At 44.2% G+C, this 17,901-nt stretch overlaps 1 protein-coding gene across 1 annotated transcript in view; it reads right to left on the bottom strand.

Annotated features, from left to right (window-relative positions):
- The window catches only part of crb2a (crumbs cell polarity complex component 2a), a 37,153-nt gene that overhangs the window by 12,336 nt on the left and 6,916 nt on the right, over positions 1-17,901 (bottom strand). Inside the window, exons 2-4 of the mRNA XM_014143448.3 lie at positions 3,154-3,849; positions 1,822-2,017; positions 330-469 (exon numbers count right to left, since the gene is read on the bottom strand). Coding sequence (XP_013998923.3) covers positions 330-469; positions 1,822-2,017; positions 3,154-3,849 — 1,032 coding nt within the window. The remainder of the gene's footprint in view (positions 1-329; positions 470-1,821; positions 2,018-3,153; positions 3,850-17,901) is intronic.

Below are 17,901 nucleotides of genomic sequence, written 5' to 3'. Positions count from 1 at the left end.
CAGACATGAACAACTGTACCTACTCCAGACATGAACAACTGTACCTACTCCAGACATGGACAACTGTACCTACTCCAGACATGGACAACTGAACCTACTCCAGACATGAACAACTGTACCTACTCCAGACATGAACAACTGTACCTACTCCAGACATGAACAACTGTACCTACTCCAGACATGGACAACTGTACCTACTCCAGACATGAACAACTGTACCTACTCCAGACATGGACAACCACAGCACCATATAATTTCAGTGTTTGTCTTTTTAACCCTTTTTGACAACATTTCTGCAAATGTGGTGGGTAATGGTAAGATGCACATACCAGGCCAGCAGAGACAGGTATACTCTTTGACTCCCTCCAGGCAGGTGGCGCCGTGCTGACACGGGTCAGATGCACACTCAGGGATATCCTCCTCACAGTGTTCACCAAGGAAGCCTGTGTCCTCACAGTCACACTCGTAGCTGTAGGAAAGGAAGTCTGGGTCAGTTGCAATCGCTACATAGACATTCAACAAAGCATATAGGCCGAATACAAATGAATGCAAAAATGTAACAGATGGATGATCGAGATAAAGCTTACACATACACATGATAAGACACACTACACACACATACACATGATAAGACACACTCTACACACACATACACATGATAAGACACACTACACACACATACACATAAGACACACTACACACACATACACATGATAAGACACACTCTACACACACATACACATGATAAGACACACTCTACACACACATACACATGATAAGACACACTACACACACATACACATGATAAGACACACTACACAGACATACACATGATAAGACACACTACACACACATACACATGATAAGACACACTACACACACATAAGACACACTACACACACATACACATGATAAGACACATTACACACACATACACATAAGACACACTACACACACATACACATGATAAGACACACTACACACACATACACATGATAAGACACACTACACACACATACACATGATAAGACACACTACACACGCGTACACATGATAAGACACACTACACACACATACACATGATAAGACACACTACACACACGTACACATGATAAGACACACTATACACACATGGATTTTGTATTGTAGATAATATGTGGTAGTAGAGTAGTGGCCTGAGGGCAGACACTTAATGTGTTGTGAAATGTGATGTCATGTAATATTTTTAATTGTATATAACTGCCTTAATGTTGATGGACCCCAGGAAGAGTAGCTGCTGCCTTGGCAGGAACAAATGGGGATCCATAATAAACCCCAGGAAGAGTAGCTGCTGCCTTGGCAGGAACTAATGGGGATCCATAATAAACCCCAGGAAGAGTAGCTGCTGCCTTGGCAGGAACTAATGGGGATCCATAATAAACCCCAGGAAGAGTAGCTGCTGCCTTGGCAGGAACTAATGGGGATCCATAATAAACCCCAGGAAGAGTAGCTGCTGCCTTGGCAGGAACTAATGGGGATCCATAATAAACCCCAGGAAGAGTAGCTGAGGCCTTGGCAGGAACTAATGGGGATCCATAATAAACCCCAGGAAGAGTAGCTGCTGCCTTGGCAGGAACTAATGGGGATCCATAATAAACCCCAGGAAGAGTAGCTGCTGCCTTGGCAGGAACTAATGGGGATCCTTAATAAATACCAATAATGCCCTGTCTCAATGTGAGGGGCTTAAGCTCACCAAACGGCAGTCAGGCCCCAAAGTAATTTAAGGACAGGATTTGTGTCTGTCTGGTGGGGCAATCCTAAAAGCCTTGGGCAGTTAGTTACCTGTCCACCTTGTCCCGACAGATGGCCCCATTTAGGCAGGGATTGCTGGCACACTCGTCAATGTCCACCTCGCAGTCTGTGCCCTCGAACCCAGGCAGACACTCACAGGAGTACAGACCAAGGAGGTCATGGCAGGTGGCTCCGTTGCGGCACGGGTTGGACTCGCACTCATCTATCTCCACCTCACAATTCACTCCTGTGAGAGGTAGAGGAAAAAGGAGCGAAAGAATCCGAGAATGTGATGAATGAGAAACAAACCATCTCCGAGTGGGAGTCGGTGAGGAACTGTACATCATGTACTAGGAGGGGGACATATCTTCCACAGACTGCACCATTGTATCTACATCAAGTCAACTTGTCCATAGATCCTCTCTGCTCTTATGACAATAATGAAAGAAAGAAACATAAGCTAAATAAATAGTGAATTGTAAATACCAGAGAAGCCTATTTGTACTCTGGTGTTTGCTTCTCTAGCTATAAATAGTAAGTAGCATGGAATCTGCTTGTTGATGCCTCTAGATAGCTCAAGTGATAATGTAAAAATGCCTCAGTTGCCCGTCTCAACCCTTTCCTTGAAATTCTCCATCGTCACTGATATGCTGACAAAGGAATGCATTAGTGCTGACTCTTCCCACCCCATTAGAGATAAGCATGAAGCCCTTAGACACAGTCCAGACCTGCTGAGAAAAGAAAGGAGTGTAAGAAATGAAGTGTACAAGTTGTGGAGTGTTTTCTCTCACTCAGCGGGAGACCTATCCACAGGGGCCAATATCCACAGGGGCCAATATCCACAGGGGCCAAGCTGAAGATAAGACTAGAGACCTGAATCCAACATCTTACTCTCTGTACTTAAAATGCTTATAGTTCTCTGTTTATCAAGAACAAAACGTACACTTAAAGGTGCAGTTAGTAAGATGACAACAGCAAGACAAGATTAGCATAATTATTCATCTCTGCCAAGCCTCATAATTGTCTCTGCACAGTTTGCACTGTTCTTTGTGGCACGCACGCACGCCCTCATTGGTTAATAGGAAATCGTCCTGTTGTTAATGATGATGTCAGCTTTAATGTGAAAACATTCTGGCATGGTGAATGAAGTACTAATATGAGATACCTAAATCTTGCGGATACATTATGTCCAGAAACATTAAAAAGCAGAGCATCAGATATCCCTCCACACTGGAGGAAATGTTAGGTGAGAGACAGTGAGTTGTGGCTGATATAGGGGTACGAAAATGGTTGGAAAATTACACTTAATTTGAGACTGACTGAGTACAAACACAACACTCCTGTGGGCAGAGGAGTGAGCGGTGAAAAGGCGGAACAACTTACCTGTAAACCCTACGAGGCACTGGCATTTGTATCGGTCCTTCTCATTGATACAGGTCCCATTATTCTCGCAGGGCCGCGAGGCGCACTCATTGATGTCAATCTCGCAGTTGTAACCCTGGAAGCCTGGCACACAGAAACAGTGAAACTCGGCCACGCCGTCCATGCAGATAGCGCCGTTCTGGCAAGGATGGGATGCACACTCGTCCACGTCCTCTTCACAGTGCTCCCCGTCAAACCCCAGTGCACAGTGACAATCAAACCCCTCCTGTAACAGTATACAAGTCCCATTGTTCAGACATGGCTCGTCGATGCAGTCGGTCACCCGCTCTTCACAGTCCTCTCCTCCGTAGCCGGGTGGACATCGGCAGAAGTAACTGTTGACCTGGTCGATGCACTCTGTGTGGGGCTCAGAGCAAGGGTTGCTATGGCACTCGTCCACTTCCTCAGTGCAGTTGTCCCCAGTAAATCCTTCGGGGCAGACACAGTGGTACTCGGACGTGCCAGGGGTGCTGGTGCAGTCTGAGCAGGGGGCGAAGGAGCAGGCGTCGTAGAGTTCGTCGCAGTCTTTGCCCATGTAGCGGACCTCATTGCGAGGGGGGCAGAGGCACGCATAGTCGTCCATGGTGTCCACGCAGGTTGCGCCATTCTGGCAGGGCTCTGACAAGCACTTGTCACTGGTCGCCGTGCAGAATATCCCTGAGGAGAAGAAAAGGAGAGGCTTATTGTTGTGCAAAATGGACAGTTTACCCTAATACAGTCACATTTGGTGTGTTCACACAAGAGAGTCCTTTACATTTTTTGGAGGGAAAAGTGGGTTGTTGTTTAATGTGATTTTAATGGACTTATGCCATATTTCTATGACATCATCCTATGTGGGTGACGCCGGTACACCTCTGAATGTCTCCCAGAAATCTACACCGTGTGAGCCCTGTGCTTGCACAATGTTGTTTTGTTCAGTGCCATTCTAAGCCGATTCACAACCAGCTTTGGTCCAGATTTGTAGGCTATTGGTTCTGACACAAAAACATTGGCAAAAAATGTTATGAAGTTGTAAACATTGATAGTCTACTGCACTACTCTGCTAGAAGTTCATAGTTGGAGGTATTTTGGTTGTGTTTCTTTGGGGCTGTTCAGCAACTGTAAAACGTCTCACCCCAGTGCTGCTAAAATGTAATAAAATGTATGCACTCTACTGTAAGTCGCTCTGGATAAGAGCGTCTGCTAAATGACTAAAATGTAAAATGTAAATGTAAACAAGAGCACAATCAAACTTAGTGATGCAAAAGGCTTCCTCTGCTAGATGTTTGTACCTAATCAAGAAGCACATAACATCATTTGAAAAAAACTGAAGTACAATAATTTTGTCAACAACATCTCATAAACACTTATAATGTATTACTATTTAGCATTTGAGTGTCTCTAACATTAGCCACCTGGTTAGATGGTGGACAAATAGCAGTGCCAACTTAGTGAACCATGGCCAAAGTTAGTAGGTCCCTCTGTGCTAATCCTGATATGTGTATTCACCCTGACATTTCCTTTTATCTTCTCCTCCCTTAATTCGAAAGGACAAATCGTGTAGGAGAGAGTCCTGGAGCAACTGTAGAGTTCATGGCCTCTTTCGCAGTAGACGCCCACTGTTAAATCCCCATCTAAAGCTAAGAAACCCTCTGTGCACTACAAAGTATTTTTCCGTTGGCTTTGTTTTGCGTAGCTAGTTTAGTGCTCATTGACAGATTGTTAACAATGGGCATCTGGGGTGTCTCAAGTCCTAATCTTTCCTGTCACTCCCAAAGGGAGCGATGACCACCCCTAGACCACAACAATTTTTTTTTAAACACAAAAAGTCTGAAAATATTTTCCCTCGTAGCTTGTAGGCCTAGAATCCAGAGGACTCTCAACTGAGCAAGGAAAAAAAGAGAGAGTGTCATCTAGCTAACATTGGCCTTGTTTGTTTAGTAATTGTTATGGTAAAGCTAAAACAAAAGTTTCCCCAAGGAACTTTTTAGTAGAGACCAATGCTCTGGGCAAAGGCATACATGGGATTCCAGGGAGCGGAGAAGTGTCTTGACGGAATTCCAGACACGAACCCTTGAAGGTAGAGCAGATAAGATGCAGATCAGATGCATGGTCTGCAGACTATCAAGTGTCCACTCGACAGGTGGGGTTTATGGGGTGGATAACTACGAGTTAGCACGCTAGGTTAACTTCTCCAGGTCGTTAGCTTGGCACAACCTGATCCCATAGCACCTCTCTCTCATTTAACACTTCAGCGCTCACATTTCCTCTCAGGAAGTGTGTCAGGGAGCTCTGACTCAATTGATTCTAATCCATGTTTACTACAAAGTAAATTATGTTAATTTGCACATGCAGTTTGTTACGAAGCACATGTCATTGACCGTTGATGTTTTTTCACGGATCATGTAATTACCACATGGATACAAACAGTTTAAATATACTTTTATGATCACAATCACTATCAAAACTCAACTATGGCAGTGAGTAACTTAACCGACTCAAACTTTATGACAGTCATGTTTTTCATAGAAAATGGGTTAAAAAACAATTCTGCAACACTGAATGTATTGTGCTCGAGCCCTCTCTAGCCAGACCCGGTGCCCTCTGTAGAGCTGAACCACAGGAGGGGAAGACGGATCATAATAATGGCTGGTGTTTGATGTATTTGATAACATTCCACTAATTCCGCTCCAGCCATTACAACTACCCATCCTCCCCAATTAAGGTGCCACCAACCGCCTGTGAACTGAATAGAGCAGGACGCTTTTGGGAGGAGGAGGGGGGATTTTCTGTGCATCCGCTATCTCCCTGCACCGGCCAATTGTGTGAGCCCAGTGTGGAATCAGTCCACATTCCACAGATTGAACAGACCCCCATCCCCCACCTCTATTGTCCACCCCACCATCCCAAACTAACTCCCACCACCATCCACCCCACCATCCCAAATCCACCCTCACATCCATCCCCCACACTTTGATCAGTGTTCTGTTCCCAAATTCTCATTGGAGCGGAAGATATTAACGATGAAGGGAGTAGAGAGAGAGAGGGAGAGAAGGAGGGATGGGGGTAGGGTGAGGGAGGGAGGAATGTTGCAGACACTGGTGGTGTGGCACATGGTCCAAGAGATTGACCTCGTCTCTCACACACAGCATTAGTGATGTTGGCCAGGTTTTCCTTTGGGACAGAGACATGTAGGGACATAGGTAGACAAATCCGACAACGTTTGGCTAGGAGTACGGTTGGAAACGCTTTCCACCGTCGGTCGTCTTATAGCTGTGTCTGACAGATGGCCTTGGACATAAGCTCTTAACACCCCTGGACCTGTCACTGTCACCGGTACAGACTGACGGACAGCATCAGACACAGAGAGAGCCCTGGGCATCTTAGTGTAGGAGCACTGATCTAGGATCAGTTTTGCCCATCTTTTTGATCATATGGGACAGGGAGGACCTGATCATCATTCCTACTCTGGGACACTTTATGAATACAGGCCCTGTTCCCTGCCATGACCACAGGGCCCCTCATTTGGAGTTGACATCAACTCCCTGACCACGTGTGTGAAAACGGCGACCGTCTGCGACGACCACTGACCCCTTCATCACACCCCTCTGAGCCAAACTTAGGCGCTCAGGGAACACCCACAGCGTAAGGGCGACACTCGTGATTAACCAAAGAAAAGAGAAATGGGAATAAGTTCTTCCAGTTTTTTTCAGAAATCAAGTAAAGGCAGTTAGTTAGGTAGTGCCCGTCAGTTGTTATTCAGTTATTCAATTTCTTCCACCGTATTGAAAACAAGGTATTAGAAGCAGCTATTCAGAAACACATGGAGCGGAAAGAGTCACTTTGGAATATGATCACCATGCCTTAGACTCATCCTACTGAAACTAAGTCACCATGATGGCTTTGCCAAAATGTCCATCAGTCTAGGTATATCTAGGTGCACCCTGTGTATCAGTTAGGGTGGCCCCACCCTCAGCAGGTTCGGTAACAACCAGATGCATCCGGTTTTCAGGGGAAATGGAAAGAGAGCCTGTGACGCAAATTCCACTTTTGGACGTTAACAAGGTGACACGTCATCTTAACTCCTCCTCCACATTTACTGGATTGGTTGAACAGTGCAGAAAATAACCTCCACCAACAGGACCAGAAAGAGCGAAACGCCTGCTATGTTAGGTTAGGGTGGATCTGATACTAACAGATTGTTTGGCAAGGACTGACAACTAAGGATACGCTTACACAGGCAGGCCAATTCTGATGAATTGCCCGATTATTGGCAAAGATCTGATCTGATTGGTCAAAAGACCAATTACTGGCAAAAAATATCAGAATTGGGCTGACTGTGTAAACACAGCTAGAGGCTGTTTGCAAAAACATCAGAGTGGTGATGTAATCACTTTGGAAAGAGTTTTTGTCTGTGATTGGAGCAAGTTCTGTTCCTGAAGTTCTGTCTGTGATTATTGAAAGTTCTGTTCCCTGACCTAGCAGTATGGGAATCCATAACTTAGACACCATAACATAGGGGAACAGGTTATCCATAGTATGTTTTCTGAAATACAAACCTCATTTGACAATGGAACCTCAATGTGATGAAGTCCATGATAAAGTCTCACATTGTGAGGTCATCTAATCAAAGTCAGAGTGTTACTTTCAGGGCAAGAGAAATCCCTTGATCAGCTTGTCAGCTAGTTGAACACTCTGTCACAACAGCCAGAGCTTATGGCTTGATCTGAAGCAGAGAGACATCTACAAAAGAAGATAGCTCAATAGCAAGCAAGTTCAGTGTGTGCAGGCAGTATGCTGAACAGTGTCTAAAAGGTTCTAACGAGACTCAAAGAGAAGCCTCAGGGTGCTTCCTGGGGTCTCTGCAGGCTATTGTGTTTTTCATTCATTCAACTGTCTCGAACAGCCACACACACTCATTCATACACACCTGCCACTTGCGACCCTTGGATACCGGAAAGCAGCCAGGAATTCCTTTATTGCGCGTGCATGTGTGTGTGCCCAACCCCGAATCCGGGAAAGGGACTGGCAAACACATGACTCCCCCCAAAACTCGGAGTAGGGTTGCCATGGCAGCCCTAAAAGTTATGCAGGGGGCTTAGGGAGGGCCAGCGACCTCCTCCAACTCTCCTGTCAGTGAGGGATGCTGGGATAGGGTGGTAGCAGTGATGGGGTAAGAAAGATGGAGGGTAAAGGTGGGGGTGGTAAGAAAGATGGAGGGTAATGGGGTAAGAAAGATGGAGGGTAAAGCCAAGCTGTTTAACCTCACTCTCCCCTCACCTCATGCTGTGGCCCACTCATGGAGGAACACTTTGCTGGCTCACCAGAAGGCAGGTTGTCACATCTCATTTCAGTTTTAAAGGTGCATGGAGCTTGCTGTGTGTTTGTAGGAACTCAGAGGATTACAGTGGGGCTTCTGGCGGGTTTTAGCTGCATGGCAAATCCCTTTAGAGAGCAGGCGGAGTATAAAAACTTGTAGACTTAGTCCGTAGTCTCCCGTTGAGGTGAAAAGTACCATGGTAAAGAAAGAAAAAAGGTCCCGAAGTTGGACTTCGTTGCACAGAAAAGATCACACCTCTCTATGCCCATGAGAAGGAATTTAGGTCATTCGTTTTTTATTTCAGAAGTTTGGAACCAAAACAATTAAGATTCTGTGGTGCACAATTAAGACATTTTTTCATGCATTATGCTCAAAGCACTAATTGCGATAATGATGATAGTCACACTGACTGGGTAATTAGAGCTGTATAATGGAGGATTGTGATAAGATTGAACACTGTTCTCTTCGGGACCTGGGAGAGCCACACCGTGTGTTCTGTTTCCTCCCAGCCCAGTGCTATAACACCTGGTTCAAAATGATCAGTTCAATCAGGGCTCTCCAGAACCGGAAAGGAAGACCCTGAGATTGATGATGAATGTTACCCTGGGCATCCATGCCCCATGCACCTTTTCATCAAATGCACATGATATTAACATCTTACATCTCATGTACCTGTTATTTAATGTTAAATCTTATCTCGAACAATAAGAATATGGCCCTCTACATGGGTAGGAACATATCATTTGTTTAGAGTATGCTCTGTGAATCAGTATCAATATTGTACGTATTATAATATTGTCAGCCCCCTCAATTTAGCCTGGAGTGAACCAGAAATGGGCTTAGCCTCCCAGTGAGCATTGAAGCTGTACCGGGCATAAAATAAATGACTGAAATGTGGAAATAAATTATCCAGAAATGAGAACGGGCTGAGTAGACAACCCTGACATACCCCCCTTTTAAAGTGTTACCCTTTTTTCCACTCCACCCTCTTCAACTCTCCTTAGAGGCAGGTCAGATAGCCTTTCTGACCTTGAGAGCGTTTCTCTGGTCTTAATCTCTCCCGACTGACTTCGGCCAATCCCCTTGCTCCTCTAAGCTCCTGATAGCAGGATACCTGAGCAGATTACCACTGAGAGGCTCTCTGCATGTTCTCACTTCTCACTTCTCACTTCACACACACATGTTCTACATACACATTACATAACAATGCCCACATATACCCACACTTACGCATGTACACAGGTATATACTGTATGTGTACTCACAACTTCAAGTACTATGCATGTACACAGGTTACGTATTCTCACAACTTTAAGTACTATGCATGTACACAGGTATATACATATTCTCAAAACTTAAACTACTGTGCATGCACACAGGTATATACTTATTCTCACAACTTCAAATACTATGCATGTACACAGGTATAAACTTGTACTCACAACTTCAAGTACTATGCATGTACACACACTCTACCTCTACGTAAGTATGTAGACAAATAAATATCCTCAAAACGCACACACTCATACACCAGTCATACTTGCGCTGTATGCACACATAAACACACATACAGTATTTGAGCCAGGTAGACAGACACAAAAGTATACTAAAGTGTTGACTGTGATTTGAGCCCCGGACTTTGACTTTTCACCGAACTTACTAAAATAGAATCCACTGGTCCATGAAGGCAAACAAAGGAAGTAATCCACAGATTCAAATAAAACCAGGGATGAAAGGCACAATCTGTAGTTTCATTTCTGGTTAAAATTTGTAGCAAGTGTAGTGCACTGATTGGCTTAAATATACTTAATTTAGTTTTTGTGTGTGTCTGTGTTCTTGTACTGACTCAATATAGATGACTGGTCCTGACTCAATATAGATGACTGGTCCTGACTCAATATAGATGACTGGTCCTGACTGACTGTAGATGACTGGTCCTGACTGACTGTAGATGACTGGTCCTGACTCACTATAGATAACAGGTCCTGACTTACTATAGATGACAGGTCCTGACTCACTATAGATGACTGGTCCTGACTCACTATAGATGACTGGTCCTGACTCACTATAGATAACAGGTCCTGACTCACTATAGATGACTGGTTCTGACTCACTATAGATGACTGGTTCTGACTCACTATAGATGACTGGTTCTGACTCACTATAGATGACTGGTACAGACTCACTATAGAATACAGGTCCTGACTTACTATAGATGACTGGTCCTGACTCACATTCAGACTCACTATAAATGACTGGTCCTGACTCACTATAGATGGCTGGTACTGGCTCACTAAAGACAGCTGGTACTGGCTCATTATAGACGACTGGTTCTGACTCACTTTAGATGATTCGTCCTGACTCACTATAGATGGCTGGTACTGACTCACTATAGATGGCTGGTACTGACTCACTATAGATGGCTGGTACTGACTCATTATAGACGGCTGGTACTGACTCATTATAGATGACTGGTTCTGACTCACTATAGATCAGGGCTGCCCAACCCTCTTCCTAGAGATCTACTGTCCTGCAGGTTTTCAGTCCAACCCTAATTTAGCATATCTGATTCAGCTAGTTAAGGTCTTGTTGAGCAGCTAATTAGTAGAATCAGCTGTGTTAAATTTGGGTTGGACTGAAAACCCACAGGACTGTAGATCTCCAGGAAGAGGGTTGGGCAGCCCTGCTTTAGATGACTGGTACAGACTCAATATAGATGACTGGTACAGACTCACTATAGATGAGTTGGTCCGAACTTACTATAAATAAATGGTCCTGACTCACTGTAGATGGCTGGTACTGACTCACTATAGATGACTGGTCCGAACTTACTATAAATGAATGGTCCTGACTCACTATAAATGACTGGTCCTGACTCACTATAGATGACTGGTTCTGACTCACTGTATATGACTGGTACAAACACACTATAAATGACTGGTCCTGACTTACTATAGATGACAGGTCCTGACTCACTATAGATGACTGGTCCTGACTGACTGTAGATGACTGGTCCTGACTCACTATAGATAACAGGTCCTGACTTACTATAGATGACTGGTTCTGACTCACTATAGATGACTGGTACAGACTCACTATAGAATACAGGTCCTGACTTACTATAGATGACTGGTCCTGACTCACATTCAGACTCACTATAAATGACTGGTCCTGACTCACTATAGATGGCTGGTACTGACTCACTAAAGACAGCTGGTACTGGCTCATTATAGACGACTGGTTCTGACTCACTTTAGATGATTCGTCCTGACTCACTATAGATGGCTGGTACTGACTCACTATAGATGGTTGGTACTGACTCACTATAGATGGCTGGTACTGACTCACTATAGATGGCTGGTACTGACTCATTATAGACGGCTGGTACTGACTCATTATAGATGACTGGTTCTGACTCACTATAGATCAGGGCTGCCCAACCCTCTTCCTAGAGATCTACTGTCCTGCAGGTTTTCAGTCCAACCCTAATTTAGCATATCTGATTCAGCTAGTTAAGGTCTTGTTGAGCAGCTAATTAGTAGAATCAGCTGTGTTAAATTTGGGTTGGACTGAAAACCCACAGGACTGTGGATCTCCAGGAAGAGGGTTGGGCAGCCCTGCTTTAGATGACTGGTACAGACTCAATATAGATGACTGGTACAGACTCACTATAGATGATTGGTCCGAACTTACTATAAATAAATGGTCCTGACTCACTGTAGATGGCTGGTCCTGACTCACTATAGATGACTGGTCCGAACTTACTATAAATGAATGGTCCTGACTCACTGTAGATGGCTGGTACTGACTCACTATAGATGACTGGTCTGAACTTACTATAAATGAATGGTCCTGACTCACTATAAATGACTGGTCCTGACTCACTATAGATGACTGGTTCTGGCTCACTGTATATGACTGGTACAAACACACAATAAATGACTGGTCCTGACTTACTATAGATGACAGGTCCTGACTCAATATAGATGACTGGTTCTGACTCACTGTAGATGACCGGTACAGACTCACTATAGAATACAGGTCCTGACTTACTATAGATGGCTGGTCCTGACTCACATTCTGACTCACTGTAGATGACTGGTTCTGACTCACTATAGATGACTGGTACTGACTCACTATAGATGACTGGTTCTGACTCACTATAGATGGCTGGTCCTGACTCACTATAGATGACTGGTTCTGACTCACTGTCTATAACTGGTACAGACTCACTATAGATGTCTGGTCCTGACTCACTATAGATGACTGGTCCTGACTCACTATAGATGACTGGTTCTGACTCACTATAGATGACTGGTACAGACTCACTATAGAATACAGGTCCTGACTTACTATAGATGACTGGTCCTGACTCACATTTTGACTCACTATAGATGACTGGTACTGACTCACAATAAATGACTGGTCCAGACTCACTATAGATGGCTGGTCCTGACTCACTATAGATGACTGGTCCTGACTCACTATAGATGGCTGGTACTGACTCACTATAGATGGCTGGTACTGACTCACTATAGACGGCTGGTACTGACTATTATAGACGACTGGTTCTGACTCACTTTAGATGACTCGTCCTGACTCACTATAGATGGCTGGTACTGACTCACTATAGATGGCTGGTACTGACTCACTATAGATGGCTGGTACTGACTCATTATAGACGGCTGGTACTGACTCATTATAGATGACTGGTTCTGACTCACTATAGATCAGGGCTGCCCAACCCTCTTCCTAGAGATCTACTGTCCTGCAGGTTTTCAGTCCAACCCTAATTTAGCATATCTGATTCAGCTAGTTAAGGTCTTGTTGAGCAGCTAATTAGTAGAATCAGCTGTGTTAAATTTGGGTTGGACTGAAAACCCACAGGACTGTGGATCTCCAGGAAGAGGGTTGGGCAGCCCTGCTTTAGATGACTGGTACAGACTCAATATAGATGATTGGTCCGAACTTACTATAAATAAATGGTCCTGACTCACTGTAGATGGCTGGTCCTGACTCACTATAGATGACTGGTCCGAACTTACTATAAATGAATGGTCCTGACTCACTGTAGATGGCTGGTACTGACTCACTATAGATGACTGGTCTGAACTTACTATAAATGAATGGTCCTGACTCACTATAAATGACTGGTCCTGACTCACTATAGATGACTGGTTCTGGCTCACTGTATATGACTGGTACAAACACACAATAAATGACTGGTCCTGACTTACTATAGATGACAGGTCCTGACTCAATATAGATGACTGGTTCTGACTCACTGTAGATGACCGGTACAGACTCACTATAGAATACAGGTCCTGACTTACTATAGATGGCTGGTCCTGACTCACATTCTGACTCACTGTAGATGACTGGTTCTGACTCACTATAGATGACTGGTACTGACTCACTATAGATGACTGGTTCTGACTCACTATAGATGGCTGGTCCTGACTCACTATAGATGACTGGTTCTGACTCACTGTCTATAACTGGTACAGACTCACTATAGATGTCTGGTCCTGACTCACTATAGATGACTGGTCCTGACTCACTATAGATGACAGGTCCTGACTCACTATAGATGACTGGTTCTGACTCACTATAGATGACTGGTACAGACTCACTATAGAATACAGGTCCTGACTTACTATAGATGACTGGTCCTGACTCACATTTTGACTCACTATAGATGACTGGTACTGACTCACAATAAATGACTGGTCCAGACTCACTATAGATGGCTGGTCCTGACTCACTATAGATGACTGGTCCTGACTCACTATAGATGGCTGGTACTGACTCACTATAGATGGCTGGTACTGACTCACTATAGACGGCTGGTACTGACTATTATAGACGACTGGTTCTGACTCACTTTAGATGACTCGTCCTGACTCACTATAGATGGCTGGTACTGACTCACTATAGATGGCTGGTACTGACTCACTATAGATGGCTGGTACTGACTCACTTTAGACGGCTGGTACTGACTCATTATAGATGACTGGTTCTGACTCACTATAGATCAGGGCTGCCCAACCCTCTTCCTAGAGATCTACTGTCCTGCAGGTTTTCAGTCCAACCCTAATTTAGCATATCTGATTCAGCTAGTTAAGGTCTTGTTGAGCAGCTAATTAGTAGAATCAAGTGTGTTAAATTTGGGTTGGACTGAAAACCCACAGGACTGTGGATCTCCAGGAAGAGGGTTGGGCAGCCCTGCTTTAGATGACTGGTACAGACTCAATATAGATGACTGGTACAGACTCACTATAGATGATTGGTCCAAACTTACTAGAAATAAATGGTCCTGACTCACTGTAGATGGCTGGTCCTGACTCACTATAGATGGCTGGTCCTGACTCACTATAGATGGCTGGTCCTGACTCACTATAGATGGCTGGTCCTGACTCACTATAGATGGCTGGTCCTGACTCACTATATAGATGGCTGGTCCTGACTCACTATATAGATGGCTGGTCCTGACTCACTATAGATGGCTGGTCCTGACTCACTATAGATGGCTGGTCCTGACTCACTATAGATGGCTGGTCCTGACTCACTATAGATGGCTGGTCCTGACTCACTATAGATGACTGGTACAGACTCACTTTAGATGGCTGGTCCTGACTCACTATAGATGACTGGTCCTGACTCACTATAGATGATTGGTCCGAACTTACTATAAATAAATGGTCCTGACTCACTGTAGATGGCTGGTACAGACTCACTATAGATGACTGGTTCTGACTCACTATAGATGACTGGTTCTGACTCACTATAGATGACAGGTCCTGACTTACTATAGATAACTGGTCCTGACTCACGTTCTGACTCACTATAGATAACTGGTTCTGACTCACTATAGATGACTGGTCCTGACTCACTACAGATGACTAGTCCTGACTCACTACAGATGACTAGTCCTGACTCACATTCTGCCTCACTATAGATGACTGGTACTGACTCACTATAGATGACTGGTACTGACTCACTACAGATGACTGGTCCTGACTCACGTTCTGACTCACTATAGATGACTGGTCCTGACTCACTACAGATGACTAGTCCTGACTCACATTCTGCCTCACTATAAATGACTGGTCCTGACTCACTATAGATGCTGGTCCTGACTCACTATAGATGACTGGTACTGACTCACTATAGATGACTGGTACTGACTCACTACAGATGACTGGTCCTGACTCACTACAGATGGCTGGTTCTGCCTCACTATAGATGACTGGTCCTGACTCACTATAGATGACAGGTCCTGACTCACTATAGATTACTGGTACAGACTCATGTTTAGCTGCACCTGATACTGCACACACACACACACTCAAAGGGAGGCTCCTCTTGGGGCGGCCAGACTTGACAGCCGTCTCCCACACCTGTCTCCACTCTCCACTCAGCAGCTCTGATGGACTGCAGGGTCCTAACCTTTCTGCTCAACACCACCCTCCATCTCCCTCTCTCACACACACACAGTTCTCCCTCCCCATTCCAGCTTTTTTGCCCAAAACCCCCTACCGCACGCATGCATGCACTCTCTAGCTCGCTCGCTCTCTCGTGGACACACACACACACAAACACACAAACACAGCACATTCTCAGTCAAATCCCCTTACCAAACACACACTCGATATCCTTCCCACAGCCCCTTCTCTCCCTAAAAGAGGGCAAGTCATAGCTAAGACAGTCCACTCTTGTGATGTCACCACCTTCCCTCTTCTCTGGTGCCTATCTAACGTAGCTATGCCTTTTATGTCTGTGGAACCTGGCCATGGGCGTGGGATGCCAGTCACTCTGGACTTGAGGACAGGACTTGAGGGTCAGCAGAGTGTGTGGTGATGATCCAGGCTCGGCTGTCAGTCATGGCCGACCAGACAGTCCAGACCAGGATTGTGTTCATTTGGCAGGAAACAGAAGAAAATAACTGAAACAGTGAGGCACTATTTGGACTTGTCCATGTAGAAATAAGATATTTTGTTTTCAATTGCAAAATGTTTTGAAACGTTTTCTATTATATGTTCTAATGAATAAAACCCAGAGTTAGTTGCTGAGTCTGAGAAATGTGCTGTTTAATTTGTCACAATCCTGCATCGAATGTGAATCCTCCTGGAGATCATCCTAATTGTAATCTTAACCTATTCTAGTTGTGTCTAATCCCAACCCCATTTCAATTGGTAATTTAATCCGTCTGGGTAGTCAATGAGCACTTTCTGCAGACTTTCTAGGACTGCTCTATGGTACTGAGATGTCTGGAAAGTCATTGACTAAGTATGCTGGAACTGACCCTGTATATAGCTTACTTATTGTGCATTCGGAAAGTATTCAGACCTCTTTACTTTTTTCATATTTTGTTTCGTTACAGCCTTATTCTAAAATGGATTAAATCGTTTTTTTCTCCTGATAAATCTACACACAATACCCAGGGGCGAAAATCTGATATCAACTTTGGAGGGGACAATTACATAAAATTTTCTCAAGAAATTCCTGAGGGGGACACCAAAAGTAGTGCTGTAACATATAGCCTACGTTTAATATGGTAAATGTATATTGAGGAACCAAAGAAATAAGGTGTTTGCCGTACTCCTAACTACCGGTACCCAAAACTACACAACTAATCACAACAGCAATACCATTGCCTTTAACAAATCTTAGTTGTCACCAGTTTAAGTTGAGAGTGGGGGTATCCATGGCATTTTCCAATTATGTTCCTATTTTACAAGTAAAAAAAATTGAGAACCTTTCATAATGTTGCCAAACAAAGACTCAACAAACTTACCTGAGACTCCCTGTCTCTGCCAGTCTGTCCCTGCATATCTGTCCCCAACTCTGCTGTCTGTGTGCCATCTGTTGCCTGCTCTGCCTAATGACATCATTGTGAAACATTCCATTAGCATTTCACTTCTTTCTTATGAATATTTTATCAACTAGTCTGAGATATTAGGCTACAAGGGTTCTTACTTTGCGTTTTGGTGTACTGAAAAATACTCTGATGTCCGTCTTTTTTCTGCCATTTTTCTACCTGGTTGGCTACACACACACAGTATGTAGGTTATTTACAGTAGGAGATGGGCTTCTATCATCTTATCTTCTATCATTCTATATGGGCTTCGATCTAAAAGGTAGCTAGCAAATGTGAAACGGATTGCAGTGACAAGAGTTGACAGCTGTATGAGTTCACCATTTACACAACATATGCTGCAACCTTTTGTAATTTTAATCGTTTGTTTCATATTGGCTGGCTTCTAACAATAGCTGAATTTACAAAGCTAGCGAGCACCAATTCAGTGGTGTTTGCTATAATCTTTGCTACCCGGGTTAAATAAAGGTGAAATAAAATATATAAATAAAAGTTCCCTTGCGACAATTTAGCTTTTGCAACGAGACCATTA

The sequence above is a fragment of the Salmo salar genome, chromosome 01, assembly GCF_965601325.2.
Source record: "Salmo salar chromosome 01, fSalSal1, whole genome shotgun sequence".
NCBI lineage: Eukaryota > Metazoa > Chordata > Actinopteri > Salmoniformes > Salmonidae > Salmo > Salmo salar.
Note: the sequence above shows the minus strand (reverse complement) of the source record. Positions and strands in the feature narration are given on the sequence as shown.